At 42.4% G+C, this 19525-nt stretch overlaps 1 protein-coding gene across 1 annotated transcript; it reads right to left on the reverse strand.

Annotated features, from left to right (window-relative positions):
* Positions 1-14510: 14510 nt before the first annotated feature.
* LOC122521570 lies at positions 14511-15470 on the reverse strand. The gene has a single exon (XM_043642417.1). It carries the CDS (start codon positions 15468-15470, stop codon positions 14511-14513), a length of 960 nt encoding a protein of 319 aa, XP_043498352.1.
* Between the last annotated feature and the right edge of the window lie 4055 nt (positions 15471-19525).

Raw genomic sequence — 19525 nt, forward strand, 5'->3', positions numbered from 1 at the left:
CGGCGAAATGCCTTGAGAAATCCTTCGGTGGTGTAGTCAGAAACTACCTCGAGATGAACGGCAGAGGTAGAGAAGCATATAAAATACTGCTATCCAACCCTTAAAGGCTTTGCACCTCTGCCTTGAAAGGTCTTCATTGTTACTGGCCCGGCGTAATCAAGCCCTGTAGTCTCGAACACAAGAGATGGTGTCACTCAAAATGCCGGTAGAGGGAGCCATTAGTTGTTGAGCTCTCACTCCACGTATTCGAGCACAATTGAGACAATCTTTGAGGAAAACCATCACTGGAGCACGACCTCCAATAATCCAGAAAGTCCTTCGAATGTAGGAGAGCGTCAGCTGAGTTCCTCTATGCATAGTTCTGGCGTGAGCATCGGAGATGACTAGGTTGGTGAATTTTGACTGACGAGGTAGTATTGCTGGATGTTTACTATCTTCATCCAGCTGAGAATTTTGCAACCGTCCACCAACCCTGAGAATTCCAGCACGATCGACAAAGGCCGTGAGTCGTGTCAGAACGTGACGTTTGTGGAGAGATTGACCTGCCGACAACGTTCTCAACTCTGGTGAGAAATACGCCTCTTGAGTCGCGCGTGTCCAGAACGTTTTAGCCTTCTCCAGATCTGCTGGATTCAATGGCGATGCGGACAAGCTCGAGCCAGGAACCTTTTTAAAGCACGAGACTGCCCTCTGAATGAGTGCAGTGATCCGAAGGAGTTTAGTGAGATGCCTATGAAAAGAGGATGATTGAGGAAGGTCAACGAGGTCCCAAACTAGAGGTTGGGCTTGTGAGAGGGCAAGTGAGATGCCAGGGCGTTCCTCCAAATCCTCTTCCGGTGAGGGTGGCATGACGAGGGCCAAAATTCTGGCGACTGAGAAAGCCATGGTGGACCACTCCACCATAGTGGGTGATCAATGAGTTGAGATGCAATGAGCCCACGAGATGCACAGTCAGCTGGATTGAGCTTTCCGGAGATGAATTCCAATGAGCATGGGGTACGGACACGTGAATAGCGGCTACTGTATTGCCTACGAATCCTTCCATCTCATAGGATTGTTTTTGACCCATGCAAGAGTTGACAGAAAGTCAGACCACGAGAGAGCTGAGAACGTCTTTCGAGAGATGTCGAGAAGTCTAACGGACACGTTAATAGCGGCTACGTCAATCTTCCATCTCATAGGATTGTTTTGACCCATGCAAGGGTCAGAAGAGTCAGACCACAGAAAGTGAGAACGTCCGAGAGGTCGAGAAGTCTAATTACTTTCCGGTCATCTGGCTAACAGGGCCGCTGCTAAGAGTTCAAGCCTAGGAATGTCCCTCTTGAGAGGAGCTACTTTAGTCTTAGCACGAGTAGACGGACTACTGAGGATGAGTCTGCATACGACACTTAATTATTGTTACTGGACCCTGTTTCGAGCCGTCCTTGGAAAAAGGACGTGAAGGCCGTTTCCAAGCTACGAGTTGTTGATCGACAGAACTTGACATGAGCTCGGAAAGAACTGACGTGTTTGTAATACGGGAAACTTAGAAAGAGCCTTAACGGTTGTAAGAGTTCGCGCTGTTTAATAAAGTTCTGTTCTTGTTGTTTTACGAAATCTGTGTTTTGGCGGGGAGCGTTACATTTTTGTAATCCTCGGCGGGAAAAAGGAAGAGCAAAGAAGCTGGAGAGTGATTGGGAGGAACCTTATTTTATTTTCAATAAAATTAATGATTTAGTTTTTAGTGTTGGTAGGTCTGGTAGGGGTAAAAAGCGCGTGGTGCACGCGGACCGTCTTGCTCCTCTTACGGAGAGGGGGGAAGAGAGTAAGGGGTGACAGCTAGAGTAGCGTAGGTTTATTTTGGGGGAAAAATTAAGTTTATTTTAAGCTGTTTAATTCGGGAAGTTTTCTGCAGTTCTTGTTTTCCGTTTAGGGTGGGTATGAAGGTTCCTTATGAAGCTCTAGAGAAAGACGTGGTTTCCCGGGGGAAGTCGTTCAGTTCCGAACTACTCTGAAGGGAAGAAAACAGTCCTGGGAAAGGCGTGCTGTCCTGGAGAAAGAGCGAGGCTGTGGAAGCGAGGGAACGTCGAGCCAAAGAAGGAAACGGAAAGATTGCTGGCAGGCGCGTCGGCCTCCTAGGGGTTTTTTCGCCATGGTTTTCCCTCTAGGCGGAGTGAGTTGATGCTCCGGGTGAATACCAGGTCGGGTTACGGCGAAGAGAAGGCCATGGCAGAACATCACATCTCTGAGCCAAAGTTAGGGCGCCAAGCGAAGACCGCAGTTGTCGGGACGACAATTTCGAAGAGGGGGAGTAGTGTTACGACCCTGTTTCGAGCCGTCCTTGGAAAAAGGACGTGAAGGCCGTTTCCAAGCTACGAGTTGTTGATCGACAGAACTTGACAGGAGCTCGGAAAGAACTGACGTGTTTGTAATACGGGAAACTGTAGAAAGAGCCTTAACGGTGTAGAAAGAGCCTTAACGGTTGTAAGAGTTCGCGCTTGTTAAAGTTCTGTTCTTGTTGTTTTACGAAATCTGTGTTTTGGGCGGGAGCGTTACAATATATAACTGCTGCCATCGCAAGTTGAGAGGCGTCTGAGAATCCATGGATTTGTATTGAGGTTGCCTTTGACGAGAGGTTTATCATCGGGGAGTCTCTATGACTGATAATTGAGAGAGATGTTGCCTAAACTGAGACCACTCGTAAACGATATCTGGAGTGAGATGATCATCCCAGCCAACCTTTTCCAACCAGAGTCGTTGCATGAGAATTTTCGCTTTGATCACTACCGGAGAGAGGAGTCCAAGAGGATCAAACAATTGAGCAACTTCTGAGAGAATGATGCGTTTCGTGACCGCTTGGTGAAAAGAGATGGTACCGTGAAAAGTAAACACATCCTTCTGAGAATTCCAGGAGATGCCTAAGATCTTGGTAGTGCTATCATCAAACGAATGGACAGGCGAGCTGTCAGACTGTGAGAGAGAGGTACGAGTGAGGTTGGGGGAATTACTTTTCCACTTGTCGAGTGGTAAACAGGCGGAGGAGCACATGTCCTCTAACTGAGATGCGACTGCATTGAGATGATCAATAGTCTCTGCCCCCCCCTGATATGTCGTCAACATAACTTCCCTTGAGAATAGGGTTTACTGCAAGAGGATAATTATGACCTTCATCCTCAACTAGCTGTTTAAGAATGCGACAGGCTAGATAAAGAGCTGAGCGAGTACCATACGTGACAGATGTAAGCTGATATGCCTGAACTTGAGATGATTCATTGACCCAGAGAATTCGTTGAAGGTCATGGTCTTTGGGATGTACTTGGATTTGGCGGAACATTTTAACAATATCTGTTATGAAAATGTACTTGTGTTGCCTTATCCACAGCAGTACATCGAAAATGTCCGTTTGAGTCTTCGGACCAGTGTGCATAAGATCATTGAGAGAGATACCGGTTGAAGACTTGGCTGAACCGTTGAAAACTACCCGCAGTTTGGTGGAGGAACTTTGCTCGCGCCAAACTCCGTTATGCGGGAGATAAAACGCCTGAGATGGCTCAGGAGCATCGAGAGGAACAGGAACCATATGTCCTAAAGACTCATATTCTTTAAGAAAACAAAGAGTAGGTCTCCTTGAAATTCCTATCGGTTTCGAATTTCTTGAGAAGTCTTTCAAGGCATCTCATGGCAAGAGACCTTGAATGCCCGAGGGTGGATATGTCTTTCGAGAATAGAAGACGAACCATGTAACGATAAGTTGGCAATCGAGAGTGCGTATCAACAAAGTGCTGCTCGCATTGCGATTCAGCGAGAGTCAAGGTTGATGCGGGGGAAGATGAGACTTCTTCCTGAACCCAGAATTTTGTGAGAGCTTTGTCAAGAGAATCGTTAGAGATGGCATGGCAGATTTTGAGAGGATCGACCTTGCTCGAGTTGGAAGTTGCGCCTAGAACTGCCCAACCGAACCTCGTGTGGGAGGCTATAGGTTCTGAGTCGCCTCCCATAACAAGCCGAGAGGACTTAAGAACTCGTCTCAGATTATCAGCACCAATGAGAATGTCAATGTGATCTGGAGTGAGAAAGTCAGGATCAGCTAATTTAAGAGATCTGAGATGAGGCCAGTCTTGCTCCGATATTACAGACGACGGCAATTGAGATGTGATTTTTTGCAAAATGAATGCCTTAAGGTGAACCCGAGATGACGAGTATGTCGATTGGAGAACCAAGGACACTTGACCTTGGGTCGCTCCTGGAGATGTACTACCCACACCCTGAATAGGAATGTTTCCTGGAGAACGGCTAAGCTTTAGCTTATCTATGATTTAGAAGAAACTAAAGTCAACTCCGATCCAGGATCAATGAGAAGACGTACTAGCTTAGGCGATCCATTTAAAGATATGGCAAAAGCTTTACAAGTACTAAGAGTACTGGAGCTCTAGAGCACGTTGAAAGCGAGGGATTAGACGAACGATCGATGTCTGAGATAGGTGACGAAAATCTGACTCGTTTGGTCGTCTGAGAGGACCTTGAGGAAGATGAGATGGTCGACTTTACAATGGATCTGTGAGGACGATGTGGGTAATGAGATGTCCTACCTGTTTCTCATTCTGAGGACGACTTTTTTGAAGAGTCCTTAGAAGAACTCTTCTTGATAGATATGGGTTTGGTAGGAGATGATCGAGTTGAAGATGACTTTAAGCTGGAGGATCGGCGATGAGATGACTTTGAACTGGAGGATCGGCGATGAGATGACTTTAGAACCGAAGATTTCCGACGGTCCTCTCTCGGTGACTCATCCGAGGATGCCCGTGAGCTCTGAGAGGGCGAGACTCTCTGAGATGTCTGTGTTGTTTCTGATAGAGTGCTCGAAGACCTTGAGATTGGCAGAGATGATCTTGATTTTGGAGGAGATGTCCTAGGCGATGGAGGAGATGTCCTTGGCGATGGAGGAGATGTCCGCGATGGAGGAGATGTCCTTGGCGATGGAGGAGATGTCCTTTTCTCGAGATGAATGAGCGTGTGATGTCGATCTCCACACTCGTTGCATCGTCTATTACTCCTGCACTGCCTGACGTTATACCTGCCTAGGCAATTGTAGCACAGGCGATATTCTGCGATGACTTTCTCCTTCTTATGCTGGCTTAGATGCTTGAATAGGGGACAGAAAGCGATGTAGTGCCTGTGACTACAGTAAGTACAGGTATTAGAGAGGTCGTCTATAAATGGCATAGGATGTTTTTTAATTGTTCTTTCATCCATTTTTAACTGAGATGATCCGGAAGACTGAGATGTTGATGCTGGCGTAGTAGCCGAAACCTTTATGTTTAAGGCCCTAGCGTAGGACCTTGTGGGGGCTGATTTGGGCTGTTGAGATGTTCTTTTGCCCTCCCCGTAAGACCTACGAGTCTCGATATGTTCCAACGCTCTAGCTGTGCTAGTGAGATGACTTAAGAGTTGTTCTAGTGGTGGGAACTCGCGTGATGTTCCCAACCTTGTTTCCCAGTCCTCGCGAGTTTTGTCGTCTAACGCCAATCCCACCTGATGAACTAGGATGTGATCCCGTTGATCAACCGAGCATCCTAAAGTCTCTAGAGCACTTAGAGATGACGTGACGATGTTAATGATTTTGTGGAGGGATCCAGATGACCTTTCCTTGATGCGAGGAAGGGCCATCAGCCTATCGAGATGAGCTAGAATCAATAGGCGTTTGTTGTCGAACCTGTCAGACAACCTATTCCATGCTATATCGAAGGAATCAGCGGATAGCTTTAGATTTGATATGACTTTAGCCGCCTCTCCCTCCAAGCTGGTTCTTAAATAATGCAACTTCTTAACCTGTGAGGGGTCTGGGTTATTTTTTATCATAGAGGAAAATAATTCCTCAAAGGGTCTCCAGTCTGAAAAGGCACCTGAGAATTTCGGCAGCGAGATGTTCGGCAGTACCGTCCTTGGACGAGATTGTGTCTGAGATGTGACTGGCGGTACCTGTTGAGAAAGCTCCTCTATACGCTGGTTTATTAGCGTAAGTCCAGCTAGATATTTTTGCATGGTCGTATCATAACGGTTATCCCTTAAGTAGGACTGTTCCATAGCCGTGTCTCGAGATGACGATACTATTCGATCGTGTTCAGCATCGAACTTTTGCCACGCTGTTCGAAGCAGTTCCCTTGTGTCGACCGCGGTAGAGAGAATCATTGAATTAATGTTTTTGATGTTGGCTGTAAGGCTTGAGATGGTATCAGCACGCGCCTCCTGCAGCGCTAGTTTCGCAGCCATGTTGATGTAAGATTGCGATTGATACGTGAAACTATAAAGGAGTAGTAGGGCCGCCCCCACTACTTCCCAAGATGATCCGTGAGTGGGGAGATGACGATAAGTCTCGAGCGCTAGCTTCCAACGCTACCTAGATTTTCCCTAGCGAGCTAGAAAAGCCACAACTAAACGAGCACTCGTTGCAGCACTATCACTCTCGGCTTTGGGAAGCCCACTGTATAATGATATGTCTAAACTATTAGATGAAATACACACTGCGGTTCAAATTGCGCTTACGGTCCCTTGAACTGATTTTTCTGTCACAGCACAACGTCCTGGGTGCTCAGCAATGCGACAGAGGTGTGCGCGACACTTTTCACAAATTTTTTAATTCTGTTACACTTACACAAAACTCTAATATCCGGCTCGAAAGACCAAAAAATGTTCGAGAAATAACTAGTTGGGATAGAGATGAGCGAAGAGAAAGATCGGATATTATTAAGAACAAGGATAATAGACGGACGAGATAGGCAAGTGGACTGTATTATTTTAATTTCTGATAGAGTTCGTATGTAACGAGATTTATTAAAATTTGTGAACAAAAGAAATAGAGATAGCAAAATTATAATATGATTTAATAACTAGTAATATATGGACTACGCCACATGTACCGGATATCACGCCACGTGTGCCGGAAGTACGTAGTACGAGAAGTCGTTAGCAAGGTAATAATAAATTTAATATGAGAATGGATAAAAATTAATGAAACGAGTAAGACAAGAATGAGAGGTCAGAGGTTAATAGATTACCTGATATTTCGTTAATGAAAGTGAAAGATAGTGTAAAGAGATGATCAGTAAGAAAGACCCAACACAAGCTGGCCTCGTTGAAAAAAAAGAAAAAGAAAAAGAATTAGATGAGATGGAACGATGAGAGATGGAACGGTGAGAGATGGAACGTTGAGAGATGAGAAGAAAGCGAGATGTAGTCTAAGGAGATGATGCACAATTATTTTTGATTTCGAAAAGTACGTCCGCACAGATTAACTTATTAAACGATTCTACCTGGACCACGCCACTTTTCGGTTCGAGTCGAGGAACAGAGCGGAAGATAGAAAAAAAAACGATACACCAATTAGCGCGTTCCACGCTAGGAAGAGAGAACAACAAAACCAATAAGAGAATAACACGCAGAGGATGACGCCACAAGGGACCAATGATCTATTTACACGTTAAGTGGCGTGATCCCTCGATCAATAAGAACAATCGATATGTCTTCTTCTCGATGATAACAGGCGGCGTCTTAATCATGCTATCCGAGAGGTGCTGTCATCTAATTTGAGAGGCGCAATTTTCGAACATGAATGTTCTCTCGAAATATTTCCATAACATAACGTTGAAATCGGAGAGGCGCACCTTTAAGGCCGAAAGGCATTCTTAAATATTCATACTGTCCCATTGGCGTAACGAACGAGGTATATTTAATCGATCCTTCGTCCATCCTAATATGAAAAAATCCATCTTTTAAATCGAGAGTTGTAAAGTATTTTTTCCCGCTTAATAAATCAAGTTAATCTTCGATCAACGGAAGAGGAAAATTATCGCGCAACGTGACTTTATTTAGCCTTCTAAAATCCTCACATAATCGTACTTGTCCGTTTTTCTTTTTCGTCAGCACAATCGGTGATGCATACTCCGAGATGCTTTCCCTAATTACCCCTTTGTCAAGAAGCTCTCTTAGGATATTCTTTAGCACGTCTTTTTCGCTATACGATAGTCTACGTGGTGCACTTGAGAATGGTTTATTTTTATTTTATTTATTTAATAATATTTTATTGACCCTAGAGCCTAGGCTCCCTAAAGGCCATTAATTACAGTATAGTACAATTTAATGTATAGATAAAACAGAATGGAAATTAAAATTATGTAATTATTATTTAACTTATCATTATGATAGTAATAACGCCAGAAAATAGATAAAAGTAAAAAGAAAATAGTAGATAAAAGTATAATGGTTCCATAATAGTAGTATAGTAGTATTGGCTCAAAGCAACAAACATATGGTTAAAAACAAAAACAAAAAAAGAAATTTTTTTTAAATTAAATCGTAAGTCACAAAACACGCTGAATGTCTCTATTAAATCACCTGTTATTACAATATTTTTATAATGCATAAATAACTCATCAAAATCTTGCTCAAAAATATTCAATAATGCTGTGTTAGGCGGCCTGTAGATCACAGAAATTAAAACTTTATTACGAACTGATGACCATACTTCAGCAATCATGTACTCAGGAAAATCATCTATTTGATTTGTTGAGCAAGCAACAATACGAGAAAATAACGTATTGCGTACAAATAATTAAATACCTCCACCATGACGACGCTTGCGATCATGTCGATGTAAATGGAACATCGGAAGCCATATTTGAGCATCTACAATACAACTGAAAAGCCATGATCCAGAGACAGCAATAATGTCCTTATTAGTTTTTCTAAAAAATTCACGAAACTCATCAATATGAGGAATAAGTGATTGGGCATTTAAGTGACATATTTTTAAATTAAACGATGATTCAGCAATAATATTACGTTGCTGAGAGCCAATACTACAATACTATTTACATAGACTATGGATATTTGATAGGTCCATTGACGGCAAAATTTTTACAGGTTCCGATCCATTTTTAAGGTCCGCGCAAACAGAATTAGCCGTAATCCAAATATTTTTTTTGCTGATGTGAAAAACTTCTTAGCAATATTTTGTCGCAATTTATACAATGCCGTTGGATACCGCTTATTTACAAAAATTGGCGTCTTTTGTGACCCATTGATGACTAATTTGCTGTAACATCATTGCATTTCCTCCTGCAGGCAGAAAACTTATCGACCAAATTTGGTGAATGGCATTTTACGATGATATCTCGTTCGCGAACAGAGTTTCCTTTACCATTTTTCTTCTTGTTGTATCCAATTCTCTCTACCAATGAGAAACTATTAGCGCTTACATCAAGAACCTCTAATTTTACCAAGTTTAACCTCTGCAGCTGGTAAGCTCTTCGAAGCCGCCTCTGGGAGACCCGAAATGACAAATTTATCGTCTTTTAATTTAAGCTTCATTGTATTTTCAACGGCTGAACTAAACGGTCTTTGCGCTTTAATGTAACATCTGTCAAAGATTTTACGTGCCCGTGCTTTTATGTCCGACAGAAGGTCTTCATTAATTTCCATTACCTGCGACGAACCGGAATCGTTATCGCGATCTACCTCTATACTATAATATCAGCGATCTCTTTTTCTTCGCTTAAAAATAGCTTTGCTACCAACATAAAGTCTCGACCTAACACTAACGCGCTGCTTATCGTCGTATCTGGTACGACTCGTAATGTAATTTTGTATTCCTTATCACTGAAAACTAATATCGCATCTACACAGCCGATCACTTCAAACCGCTACTATTTATTCCGCAAAATCGATTCGAATCAACCTTAGTAAACATATATTCGCGCGGAATAAATCGGTCCTTAATAAAACAAATAGGGCTTCCTGAATCTAAGAGCGCTTTTAACCCATTTGCATGCAAGCACGGAATAATCCGCGGGTCGCGACAGTCAGCTATCACCAAGCTCGGAATAATCCGCGAGTCGCGACAGTCAGCTATCACCAAGAGCGGAATAATCTGCGAGCCTACGTTTATTTTTGTTACCAGTTGCAACATATTCTTAAATTGCATCAAACCACGTTTAACCATTTGTGAGAGCGTTCTAGTTCTTTGAGTTTCATATACATCAGTGTATTTTAAAAAAGTTTTACTTTTTCTGTGAAAATCTTTCAAATTGCCACTTTAGTAAGTGTTGCTAATCTATACTTGAATTCGAAAATCCAAGTTTGGAAAGCAATCTTATTTTGTAATATAATCTAAAATTTAGTATGCCCCAATGGATATTGAGTATCCTGATTCGGAATCGAGTAATGTGGTACGACTTTCTAGAAGACGTTGCCGGTGGATTTCGTCAAGTTCTGGAAAGCCGAAAATCATACTCCGATTATACATCGTTTTACAAATGTGGGTGGTGCAACTGTAAATACACGGGGTCTGTCGAGAGGGGAGGTTTTTGAATTAATTTTTAACAATGAATTAATTACAAAAGTAATTATGGAAACCAATAAGTATGTTGCAAGCGACGCAGACTTTATATCTCTTGAAGGGGACGAATTAAAAGTATTTATTGCAGTAATATTTTAATGAGTCTATATATATATATATATAATTTCCAAGCCCACGATTCAAAGCTATTGGTCAACAGATAAAAGTATAGAAACTCCGTATTTTAAGAATGTCATTAGCTGTAGCCGATTTATTTCTATCTCACAAAATTTACACTTTTCCAGTACAAATAATCCTAATAACCCATTGTCTAAAATTCGAAAAGTTATTGAAATTGTAAAGAAACTTTCATTCGTATGTATGTCCCAAATAAAAACATTTCCATTAATGAATCACTAATGGCATGTAGAAGTCGTTTACATTACATACAATTTATTCCGCCTGCATGATCGATGGAGCATCGAAATCAGCGATCATGTTGCCGGTCCTAAGCCCGAGAAAAGGAGGAAGGTTGTTGGGTCAGGCTAGTTCCCTACCCAACGTAAAAAAGGAAATCTGCTCAAAAGGACAAAATTTTGCCTCGGAACAGGACGGATTTAACGATGACGACCCATGCAAGTAAGAGGACTAAGGAATGGAAAAAAAAAACATATATTGCGCTTGGCTACCTGAAACATAAAATCATTTAACAATAAAGACCAGGAAACCCTGAAGGAAATAAAGGACAACAACATTGATATTTGCGCCTTACAAGAAACAAAAAGAAAGGCAAGGGCAAATACAATACGACGACTACCTGGTGATATATAGTGGAGTCGAAAAACAAACCAGGGCAAAAGAAGGGGTAGCCATCGCAATATCGAAAAAGTATCAGAACAACGTAAAGAATGCAATTATATATCTTCACGCATCTTGCTAATAAAAATGGAAGCGGAAAGACAAAAATTAAATGTAATGTCAATCTATGCACCCGAGGATAATAAACCAAAAGAAGAAAGAGAAGCCTTCTACGACCAACTACAAAATTTAGTCGGATCATTACCAAGTAACCAACAATGATAATCCTTGGAGATTTCAACGCTCGCATCGGAATGAAATAATACCTGGAATAAAACAAAGGTTCAACGAAAACGTGTTAAATGACAATGGAGAACTAATGACACAGCTATGCACATTTAACGAGCTAAGGATTAATAATACATTTTACAATCATAAGGAACAATATAAATTTACATACAGCAACACCAGAGGCTTCAGGTCTACAATTGATTACATTGTTACTAACAGATACGTCCAACCAAACCAAATATTAGATGTTAGGACGTTAAATTCCGCGAATGTAGGAAGCGATCATAGCCTGCTATTAGAAAAAATAAGAATGAAGTTTAAACCCCAAAGGAATCTTGCACGAGCAACTCAAGAATCGAAATAAACATAGAGTCACTATGGAACTTACCAATCAAACAACTATACGAGAACAGGTTGAAAGAAAAAATCGAAAAAGACCCAATAAAAGAGAAGATAACATAAACATAGCCTGGAAGAAACTAAGAACCAACATTTTAGAAGCTGCATACGAAGCCCTGGGAACACGAACTGTAAAAAACCGGGCTAGAATGATCAAGACTCCTTGGTTCCGCCCAGAGATTAAGGAAATATGCAAAAAAAAGAAAATGGCATACCTTAACTATAGGACATTACGAACACCTGAATCATACGAAATGTATAGGCGAATCCGGAATCAAACAGCGACATTAGTAAGGCAAACAAAACAACATCATTGGGAGATTTTTTCGAAGAGAATGGAGAGTGACTTTTATGGACTCCAAAACAAATCTGGCGATTTATTAGAAATCAAAGAAAGGAGGTCAACGAAATGATCGAAACAAATCAGATCACAAGAGAAACCTGGATTAACTACTTAACAGAACTCTATAAATCAGAAGAACCTCAAGCGGAACTAAATACGCCAGAAATAGTAACTAAAAACGACATACAAATTGAGTCCAGTGATGTAGAAACAGCTATTCGAAAACTAAAGAATAGGAAGAGCTCAGGGCAAGATGGATCCCAAACGAATTACTAAAATATGGTGGCCAACGTCTCACACAACAGTTAACATTCCTAATCCAAAAAATACTATGCCAACACAAAATACCTGATGAATGGCGAACCAGCACAACTATAGTTATGTTTAAAAAAGGAGACAAAAACTACCTACAAATTACAGGGGAATAAATCTTTTAAACACTTCATTGAAACTAACAACAAAGTTATACGAATAAAATTAACAGCTTAACGAATCTAGAAGACGAACAACAGGGATTCAGATCAGGTAGATCATGCACAGACGCGATTTTCATCATAAGACAGATAACAGAAAAATCAATTGAATACAACAGACCAGCATATATGTTTTTCATTGATCTGGAAAAGGCATTCGACCGTGTGCAATTAAAGGATGTTATTCACCTCCTTTATAACCGGCAAATTCCGAATAATCTTATTAAGACCATAGAGAACATCTATAGAAACAACAAGATCCAAGCAAAGATAAATGGTGCCTTGACTGAACCGATTGATGCAGGTCGTGGTATCCGACAAGGGGATTCCCTAAGTCCCCTGCTTTTTAACATCATTATGGACGAAATAATAATATGATGAGGGTCCTCAAGTGCCCTAAATCCTTGTATTCTTTCATGAACATTGTATAATCATCTCGCAATACCGAATTTTTAGTTAACTTGCGCTTTAAGGTTAGAAATCGATTTAATGCCGCGGTCCTATTATCTTTGAGGCTTACTAATTTTTCTTCTATAACGGAGAGGTGTTCGACGAACTGACCGTCAGTGTCCCGTCTGTGCTTTCGTTGAAAGTGATCCTCGCAGTACTTTTTCTGCTAGATTAACGGATGAACGTCTGTGATGTTATCCAATTCTTGAAACCTTGATATAAATTTCTCGATATCCTGCGCTTGAGTCGCTACGTTGCACACTACCCCTTTAAGGCTGCCTTTACCACTTAGTAAATGTCCACCTACCACCTATCCTAACTGCGTTTTTTGAAGGGTTGGATGCGAACGCTCTGCTCTTATTTAGCCCGTGCATAGAATCTCTAGGTAGACTTCTATTCCTAACAATACGTCAATATTTGCGCTTTCATAGAACGTGGCATTCTATCTTGATTGCTAGAATTTGAAAGTGGTAGTTTTTGTCAGCAAACCCTACTTTACAATCATGCCAGTTCCCTTAATGGGAAAAAACTTATCATTAGCGAGGGAAGACTGCTGTATTTGCCAAAAATTCCTCCTACGTGGAGTCCTCCGGCGATTGGATTCAGCTAATTGTAAGGAAGGTGAAAGGGTAATTAAAACAAAATAAAACACGTGGTTGAGCCAATGAAAATGCTAATGCTTTATTGGCTCATCAGGGAAAAGCCTTACTGGCATAAAAACCCTGTTTGAATATTATATTACGTTAAAAATGATGATCAACCACGGATAAACCGTGGTTAACTTCTCCTCTCTCTACCAGCGGTCACCTACGGGCAAAGCACGTGGTGCCGCTCCTCTCGTTTATCCGTTCAGATGATTGGTACCAATAAAGAACTTTCTTACCGTTTCGTATCGCCTCTCCCTTTCTTTATCATTAATTACCGCCTCTGCGGTCCGTCACCTTTATCGTTAATTACCGCCTCTGCGGTCCGTCACCTTTCTATCGTCGACCCTGGGATGTGATCGCACTACCCCTGGGATGTTGAATCGTCTACTAGTGTTTGTTGGAAAAATGAAGTATTCTCTTAAGCGTCTGGCGAAAGACTAGACCGAATGTCCTCGATAATGGGCCCAGCAGGGCGCGCACACGCTCGCGCGCGAGTGGTGGGGATATGATCGCTAATGTCGGACTAAGGGCGCGTTTTACAAAATGCTACTTTCTCGCTCACGATCGATTCCGATCGTACATACTCCCCCCGTTGAGAGGGTACCGATCAACAATATTCTCGCCCGATGTGATTATGGCGGGTTAACCCATTTTAAGTTACAGTGTTTAGTCGTAGAATCGCTTGATACAATCAAAACGTCGCTGGCCAGTCGACTTTGCGTCTTACACATTTATACAAATATCGTGTCTTTAAATCATGCGTGAACATTACGTCTGACGTTTACCTACGAAGTAATTTAACTATTGTTTAATAAAGGGCACACAGTGGTGGCATTACGCTTGATGGTTCCGTGTATCGTTTTCACGGTTACGACCCGAACTACCTCGTCCTCTCCAGGGTGCACGTCGGTGATCCGTCCCAGTTGCCATCTCATGCAGGGTTGATTCTTGTCGATGAGAATGACAATCATACCCTCCTCGAGCTTATACTGTGAATTTGTCCATTTCTGACGTTTCTGCAGCTCGCGCAAATATTCAATATGCCATCGTCGCCAGAAGTCCTGCCGCACCTTCGTGATGTGTTTCCATGAGGATAGCCGATTGGATGGAACATTCTCATAATTTTCCTCCGGTGACATATTAAGTGGTTTTCCAACTAAAAAATGAGCAGGTGTTAGTGCTGTCGTATCGTTTTGATCTGATGAGATGGGACACAACGGTCGCGAGTTCAAGATGGCTTCAATCTCTACAGCGAAGGTATTCAACTCTTCGTACGTGAATAAAGTTTCTCCTACAACTCGTTTGAAATGATGTTTGAACGATTTGACGGCAGCTTCCCATAGACCTCCGAAGTGGGGTGAGAGTGGGGGGTTGAAATGCCACGATATTCTTTGGTCGGTCGCGAAATTGTGGATCTTCGTCTTATATTCGTCGGAATTGATTAAGGCATATAAATCCTTTAATTGATTGTTCGCCCCAACAAAGTTAGTACCGTTATCCGAATACACGTGGGCCGGAATGGCTCTTCGTCCCGTAAAACGCCGGAAGGCAGCGAGAAATGCGTCTGTTGACAAATCACTAACTAATTCGATATGCACGGCCTTTATGCACATGCAGACAAAGATGCACCCGTATATCTTAACGCGACCTTGATTACGATATTTCTTCTCTTTCGCGTAGAGGGGACCGAAGAAATCTACTCCAATATGTGAGAACGCGATGTTTTCTTGGACGCGAGCTTTCGGTAGATCGCCCATTTTATACTGAATACCTGACGCGCGGAATCGAATGCAGCGTACGCAATTACGTATGATTTTTCGCACTTGATTCTTGCCATCTAGAGTCCAAAATCGTTGTCGCATAGCATAGAGGGTAGTTTGTATGCCGGCGTGGAAATTCTATTCATGGAACCTTCGAATGAGAAGATCGGTCACATGGTGTCGAGATGGTAACAGTATTGGACATTTCTCCTGGAACGGTAAATTCGCGTTTCTCAGTCTACCTCCTACACGAATCAAACCCGTTTCGTCAATGATTGGATTTAGCGCGGCGAGTCTCGTAGTCTTAATTTCCCCTGTATCGATCAATTTTTTCTTTTTGTCTCGAAATTGTTCGTCTTGGACGAGTCTTAATATCTGTAGTTCTGTGTCGATTATTTCCGCGGTCGAGATTTCTCCCCGGTATAAGTTTGTTTTGATCCATCTTCTGCATCGTGCTATAGTTTTTAATAGTCGCGTGTAACTGGAAAATCGTTGAAATATGCTTCCCGGTTCGATACGCGTCATGAATACCGAGAGTTTTTTAATTTCAGGCAATTCATCTATCTTTATTTCAACCTGAGTTGGCCATTCGGACTCCGGTCGTCTGAGCCATGAAGGACCGTGAAACCACGAATCATTTTTTATAAATTCGCGAGGAAGTTGTCCGCGAGATAATGCGTCCGCGGGATTGTTTTCCGTTCGTACGTGCCGCCACGTGATTCCTACACAAATGTCTTGGATTTCGCGTACGCGATTCGCCGCGTATAGTTTCAATGTATTAGATGATCTCTTTAGCCACCCCAATACAATCATAGAATCGGACCAGAAAATTATCTTATTCGGTTTCAATCCGCACGATGTCCGAACTTCTCTATATAATCGAGCAAGTGTCAACGCTCACATAATTCTAATCGCGGTATGGTCGTGTCCTTGAGCGGAGCCACGCGGCTCTTAGCGCATAACAATCGTACGTGTATATTACCGACTCGATCTCGCGATCTCACGTATAAACTACCACCGTATCCTACTTGACTCGCATCGCAAAATCCGTGAATCTATAATTCGCTATAATTATCGGCAGTCAGCCGCCTTTCGATCGTTAAGTTATCAACTAGTGTTAATTGTTCCGCGAACTTTATCCAGGAGGAATGTAATACGTTGGGTACCGATTCGTCCCAATCGACCTTGGTTTTCCAGCAATCTTGTATCAAGATTTTGGCTGTTACACGATGGGTCCTAATAATCCGAGTGGATCATAAATTTGTGCGATCTCCGACAGAATCCGTCGTTTCGTCGTTCTTTCGCGAAGATCTATAGGCGCGACTGAATAAATTAAATGGTCATGATGGGCGTTCCATGAAATTCCAAGGGTTTTTAGAACCGGGGTTTCTCCGGAGAAGAATTCGACATCGACGTTTTTCATCTCTAACCCTTCGAGGATTGTTCGGTAGTTGGAAGCCCATTGGCGCATGTGAAAACCGCCTCGTTTTAATATCTCGATAGTCTGATCGCGTATCTTCCTTAACGTCTCAATATCGTTAGTTCCCGTGATAAGATCGTCAACGTACAAATCTCTATTTAGAATTTCGGCTCCGATTGGGTATTTAGCGCCTTCGTCTTTCGCGAGTTATTTTATAGTCCGGATGGCGAGAAAAGGAGCTGATGCTACACCGAATGTGACCGTGTTGAGCTCGAATGTCCTAATCTGGTCGTTGTGAACCCAAAATATACGCTGATATGCCGATCGTCCGGATGTACCCACACCTGACGATACATTTTCTCTATATCCGCGGTCAACACATATCGATACGTGCGAAATCGTAATAAATGTTCGATTAATGTGTCCTGTATCGTGGGTCCGACTAGCAATGTACTATTGAGGGAAATTCCCTGGCTATTTTTCGCGGAAGCGTCGAATACGACTCGTACCTTTGTCGTCGTGCTGGTTGATTTGATGACGGCGTGGTGGGGGAGATAGCAGCCCGATCGGGTCGTCTCCTATAGTGACATATGTCCTAATGTTATGTATTCTCGCATTGTACGCTCGTATTCGTTTCCGAAGTTCGGGGTTCGTGTTTAATTTTCGCCAAGACTTTGTCGTCGTGCTGGTTGATTTGATGACGGCGTGGTGGGGGAGATAGCAGCCTCCGATCGGGTCGTCTCCTATTAGTGACATATGTCCTAATGTTATGTATTCTCGCATTGTACGCTCGTATTCGTTCCGAAGTTCGGGGTTCGTGTTTAATTTTCGCCAAAGACTGTGGAAGCGTGTTTAATTTTCGCCAAAGACGGTGGAAGCGACGCAAAGATATGGCGTGACTCGCTATAATCGTGTCCCTCTTCGCGGAAAGGTAAACGCACTATATATCGTCCGCGATGTAATGACGTTGATGTGGTTTACGACAAATTGACAATCGAGGATTGACAAGCTCCCTGATGTTTCCCTAGACAATTTACACATAACCCATCCTTCGTATCACCGCCATTTCTCGCGCGGCGTCCATCCGACTGTATCGACTGCAGCGGAATAATTGGTGGGAGTCTCTTCTACAAATGACACATTTCGACGTCATATTGGTGAGGAACGTACGTGTGGGTTGTATATTTTTTCGTTTCCGCGGGTGTAGTGTTGTCGGCGCGATAGCTTTACGTTTTTCGTGGGTTCGTCTCGCGTAGACCTGGGCATGCCCGATGATGCAAGGTTACGTAGTTCGATCTCATTTAGAAATTCGTCCATTTCCTCGAGGGTTGGGTAATTATCTGAATTAAGTTGCCGATCCCACTCCTCTCGAACGTTAGGGGTTAAAAGTCGCTCGATGATACGAACTAAAATGGCGTGGGGCGCGTTGAATGAATGGATCGTTTGAAAATGAGCTCGGATCGTATTTCTGAGTTTCGTTACTCCTAATGCCGACTTATCTGCTGCATATACTAAATCTAGCGCGGTGTCGAGGTATCTCGCCAGAATGACGCGATTCCGATCATATGTTTTCAATAGTGTTTCCCACGCCTTCTTGTAACACGATCCGTTTGCTGGAAATGACTTGACCGTCTCGAACGCGTCGCCCTTCAGGGAGTCTCGAAGATAGGTGTGTTTCTCTAAATCAGACATATCGGTTCGCGCATCTACCAAGGTTAAAAAACCATCCTTAAACGAAAGCCATTTTACTAGGTCTCCGTCAAATTGCGGTATCTCAATACGTCGTAATTTAATCTGTCGTTCTGCGGTCGTGATGTTACTCGTAGCCGTGCTGGCATCGCTCGCGATATTAACCGTGGATGCGTTGCTCGCGTCCAATGTCCTCCTGATTGCGTGATATCTATCTAAAAGCTGGTCTAAATCACCGAACTCTTCCTCCGTATCACTATCTATACATTCCTGATGTAATTGTTCGTATGTATCTACTTGATGAGTTATACGTTCGAGGCGAGATGATATCTCGTCCGGATGTAATTTTCCTTCTTCAATTGCCTTTTCTAAATATGTTAACCGCGCCTTCAACGCCGCTCGTGCCCGACTGAGTTGGTTTCGTTCCATTTTGTACCGATGTTAATTGTTTTATTCTTCGAAAGCGGACTAATTAATTTATGGCAAGGCAAAGAATCGATATATGAAATTTTATAATAGCGCGCTGGGTTCCCGATCACGCGGTTACGGTCCTGAGCTGTTAATTGGTAAAAAAGGGGGTGGGGGTCCCTTTATCTATCGGCTCTACCGACGTCACGATTTCGTCGTTACTTAATCTTCTGTTTGAAAAAGTATCGTTGCTAAGCGATGTAACCGTGGAAACTGTTATCGCTCTTTGTCCGAAAACAAAGCGATTTGAAAATATGTATCGTTGTTAAGCGATGTAACCGTAGAAACTGTTATCGCGCTCTTAGTCCAAAGACAAAGCGATTTCGGAACCAAGGAATAACGATTTTACTAATAACACGTGTTATTTCCGATGAATTTAAAATAGAATTGTATGAATCGATTCCTATTTTTTATTATAATAATTTAGTAAGAAAGATGAGACAATGAATACTTATATTAGAAATTGCGAACTTCT

This window comes from Polistes fuscatus, unplaced genomic scaffold (assembly GCF_010416935.1).
Source record: "Polistes fuscatus isolate 324 unplaced genomic scaffold, CU_Pfus_HIC Scaffold40, whole genome shotgun sequence".
Lineage (NCBI taxonomy): Eukaryota > Metazoa > Arthropoda > Insecta > Hymenoptera > Vespidae > Polistes > Polistes fuscatus.

Coding starts and splice junctions, on each gene's coding strand:
- LOC122521570 (XM_043642417.1), bottom strand. CDS start 15,470: ATGGGCGATCTACCGAAAGCTCGCGTCCAAGAAAACATCGCGTTCTCA.